General features: G+C 43.1%; 1 protein-coding gene across 1 annotated transcript in view; it reads right to left on the bottom strand.

Annotated features, from left to right (window-relative positions):
* The window catches only part of Polr2m (RNA polymerase II subunit M), a 7,092-nt gene extending 6,652 nt beyond the window's left edge, over positions 1-440 (bottom strand). The window contains exons 1-2 of the mRNA XM_023712660.1: positions 282-440; positions 81-240 (exon numbers count right to left, since the gene is read on the bottom strand). Coding sequence (XP_023568428.1) covers positions 81-240; positions 282-440 — 319 coding nt within the window. The remainder of the gene's footprint in view (positions 1-80; positions 241-281) is intronic.
* Between the last annotated feature and the right edge of the window lie 4,075 nt (positions 441-4,515).

Below are 4,515 nucleotides of genomic sequence, written 5' to 3' on the forward strand. Positions count from 1 at the left end.
GCCCGCTGGCGCCGCGGCCCGCGGACCCTGTCCGTGCTGAGAGCCTGCCTCGCGGGCGGCCCGCGGTGAGGCGGCCGGACCGGGACGGGCGGGACCGCGGTCGGGGGCTGCCTCGCCCAGATCCCGGTTCTGCCCGGCGAACGTGATGGGCAGCAGGTCGCAGGCCGCGGCGAGCGGGAAGTCCCCGCCTTCGCCCAGGCCCGCTTCCGGCGCGTGCAGTCGTCGAAGAGATCGCTGAGGCTGTGGAGGGGACGGTAACCTCCTTTTCGTGATTAATCCACCCGAGAAGGCCGCGTCCCAGAGGAAGGAGGCGGGCGCGCGGCCCCTCCGCTGCCCGGCTTCCGGTGGGGAGCGCGGCCCTGCGGGGTGGCTAGGGACGCCGGCAGCCGCGAGCCACAGCTCCAACGGCCCGCGGCGGCTGGGGGACCAGCTGTGGCCATTTTCGCATCTGCTACGGTTTTCAGAGACTTATTACATAATCTGCCCCAACTCCTTGGAACTTTGGCCCCTTCTCTTTTCCCCTGTAGGAAGGCCGTCCCTCCCTCCTTACCAGTGATATTTCGGTTCTTCTCACCTCCCCCTGGTGTCCTAGATTGTCCAGAGCCAAACTGCCCTTTCTTTTGAGCACAACTGTGGTGCTTACAGCTGGGGCCCCGCTCGTGCTAATTACACTTCTCTGTCTTAAGCAGGATTTCTTTTTTCTAACAAACTTCTGAGTCATCTCTGTCGGGAAACTGTTTCTGTCTCCTAACAATAGGTACTGAGTGAGTGAATCTCACCATTTTTTTTTTTTTTTTTAAACTCTACCTACTTTTTTTTTTTTTTTTCAGACAAGGTCTCACTACGCATTTCTGGCCAGCCTTATGTCACTTTTGTAGCCCAGGCTGGTCTCAAACTCGCATGATCCTCCAATCTCAACCTCCTGAGTGCTGGGATTACAGACCTATACCACTACATCCGGTTTCTACCTACTTTTTTCTTCAAATGAGATGTTTCTTATATGCAAATCTTAAGCTTATGCAAATATTAGCCATAAGTACTGTGAAAATATTTTCAGGGGTATGAGGTTGAATCTTTTACAGTATGTGGCTTAGGGCTTCAAAAGGTCATGACACAGACCTGATTTCCCACCAATACCCATGCACAAACCATGTTACTCTCTAGCCAGTAACCGAGATACTTGACAAGTGAAAGTTCCCTTGCTAGCAAAAGGAGACTCTTTGCTCAGAGTAAAGTTTCGGAAAAGTATCCTTTTGTGATGCATTAGACAAAAAGTATCTGAAACACGAACTTTCACAGCAGTATCCATGGAAACATTTAATAGTGGAGAAATAAAGCATGAAATAATCTAAAGCCCACAGATTTTTCCTGTCTGCTGCTGACCCAGACAATCACTTAAAGAGAGGACATGGAGCCCACAACTGCAGGGAACACCCAGTTGGTCTCCACTGAACACTTCCAGTTGCACACCGGAGTCCATCTGTTAGAACAATGAATCTGAACAAATATTTTGGGTTGTTTGTTTTCTCTAGTGTTCATTATTTTAAAAATCTGAACCATTCTAATAATACTTGGGTTGATCTCCTGTACATTGTGTTCAGACAAATGAACTTTACTGTGTTATAAAGGAAGAAAAAAATCATAAAACGAAGGGAAATTTTCTTTTTTCTTTTATTCGGAAACGGATTAAACTCAGGCCCTTGTACTTGCCAGGGAAGCACACTTATTCCACTGAGCCATCTCCCTGACCCAGAAATTTTCATCTGTCACATGAAATACTCTCAGGATGACTTATAGCCATCCAATTACCACCAAGCTGTTCAAGAATATTGAATATGATCTTAAAACAACCCAGAAATGATTTCCATTCATCTTTGTACAGTTTAAGCTAAAAGTTGATTAATTCTGAATTAATAAAGTAAATCTTTAGAATTTCCAAGCTGCTCACGTATTTTCTTACAGATTGTCAGTAATGGCATGAATGGCACAAAGCTAGCCAAACATACCAGAGGCAGCCAAGAGGGCAACACTTCCTGTCTGGTGGGGCTGACACAGCTTGGGTTTTTCTGTAGGGGTTCATGTGTTGGAAGTCTGCCCACTGGTTTGATGGTGGGAGGCAATGTGGAACCTTTAAGGAGCCCTGGGGAGAAATAATTAAATCACTGGGGACCCTGCCCTCAGAAGGAATTGGTGTCATTCTTGTGAGAGATTGCTACAAAAGAACAAACCTGAGCCTTCTGTCCCTACTGGAGTCAAACCCTTGAACCTCTGGAACTGAGTTAAGTACATAGATCTCTACGCATTACCCACCCTCAAGTATTTTGTTATGGTAACATAAAACAGGTTGCTAATACGCCACCTTCTATGCTCTTACTAGTGAGGGTACCACTCCTTTTATCAAGAACTAGGGTTAGCTGAGCGTGGTAGTGTACACCTCTAATGTTACCACTCTGAGAGGCAGAGACAAGATTCATTAAGTTCAAGCCCAGCATGAGGAACTTAGCAAAATTCTGACCCAAATAGGACCTGTGAATGCAGCTCAGTTGAAGAGCGGGATGAGTGTGTGTGAGGGGGGAGGAGAGGAACAAGGGCACAGAAGAGAGGTTAGTCGTGCCCTCTGCTTGAATCTGGATGTACTTAGGACTAGAGCACAAGTGATTTTTCCAGCGTGGATGACAAAAGATAACTTCTGCCCAAGTTTCTTGGGGTACTTATTCTTGGAACTCTACCAGCAAGCTACGAAGAGGCCAAGATTATGTAGGTGCTTTGGCTGACAACCTGAGATACTTCATGGGCAGTGTCCGCCATGTTGATTTATTTATACGTAAAATAACAAGTACCAAGTCTCTTCCAGCCTTTAAGACTTCCAAGCTGAGGCTTCAGACATTGTGAGACATCCTAACTGTGCATTCCTGAATTCTTTTCCTCCAGGATTTGGGGCGTAAAAAACGGCTGCTATCTCCTATGTGTAGGCTTGGGATAGCTTATTACACAGAAGTTATTTTTTTAGGCACAACAGCACTGTCTGCAGTGACAGACTTCATAATCAAAGGCTCCCATTAAATATAATAGTACAAAGAAGACTATATGCATTTCTGTCACTGGATTGCTTTACATACTGGGGAAAATGTCACAATGAGATTTTCCTTCTATGAGATTAAAAATTAACACCATCTTTTAATGGATACCCAAAATAATTAAAATTCATGCAAAAGTAAAAATAATTTAACATAAATATAATTTAGGGAAGAAATGCAGGACTAGGTATATGCAAAAGTAGTTGCTTTTCTTTGGTTAACTCTGAAAAAAAATGCCAATTGAACATTTTCAGTCAAATTTTATTTTTAAAAAAGCAGCAGATCATCCTTATAATTGAAGAATCTACTCTAAGTATGTACTTGACAATGAAGTGCATCTGCATATGGACTGAAAAAGTTTTCAAAAAAACCCATCAAATACATTATCTCCAAACACCTAAATAATAAAATACTTCTGTAAGCCTTTTGTTAAGTGGCATCAGAAAGAACTGAAAATGTATTGTTAGGAAAACAAATTTGTTTTCCATACAGTAGTACAAATCTTGGGTATTTAAGCACAAGTTGAATCAAATTAAGCAGTTGATGGGGAAAAAAATTGTTGAGAGGTGTGTGCAACTGTGGGGGGGGTGTGTATGAAAGAGAGAAGAGAGAGACAGACAGACAGTTGACCCAAGAGCAACTGAAAGCTAACTTGTTCAGCTGAGACCAGACACCATCATGTTAATTTTCCATTTTAGAAGGCAAATAAAATTAACAATCCCAACAGCCCACAAACCAAATAAAAAATTTAGAAATTAAATCTGTGTTCAAAGAGCTTTTTTTCAGCTCATTTTCAGCACCCCAAGAAAAATAAACGCATCCATGACTATCACAAATGAAAGCAAGATGAATGTTATTGGAATCAGTTATTTTCTCCACTGAAGTATAAAATCTATATAGAAATTTGATACTATAACAAATTTTACTTCTCATGGTTCTGTCATAATTTTCTAAACCGTTTAATATAGTTTTTTTAAAAAAATTATTGGAAAAATGTTGTTTTCATGATTGTGAATCTGGTTCCAGTTCTCTTTCATCTATTTGTATATCAGTAGTTAATGTACTGGCTACCGGCTCTGACCAGGAAAATAGTCTTGGAAACATCTTCACTATGACAGCAGAGTCAGCAGAAGTGGAGGACGTGCAAGCGAACCCTCCAAGGTGCAGCTCTCCAGAAAACAGGCTGTTTCATTGTCCAGATATTCTTTCCCATGACTCTGGATGGAAGACTCTTTCAACCTTGTAAACATCAGTGTGCACAGTCTCACTACTACGCGGTTTCGCGTCCCTGGACAGGAAGGTGGGTTCACAGCTAGTGAAAAGCTAGAGGAGCCCACGTTCTAATAGCTGATAACCTACATCCTGCAGAGGGGAAAGCACTTTTCCTTTCTTGCTACTTAAGAGTGTGGCAGAAATGTATGCTGAGCTAGCCCAGTCA

This window comes from Octodon degus, unplaced genomic scaffold, assembly GCF_000260255.1.
Source record: "Octodon degus isolate 3935 unplaced genomic scaffold, OctDeg1.0 scaffold00026, whole genome shotgun sequence".
NCBI classification, from domain to species: domain Eukaryota; kingdom Metazoa; phylum Chordata; class Mammalia; order Rodentia; family Octodontidae; genus Octodon; species Octodon degus.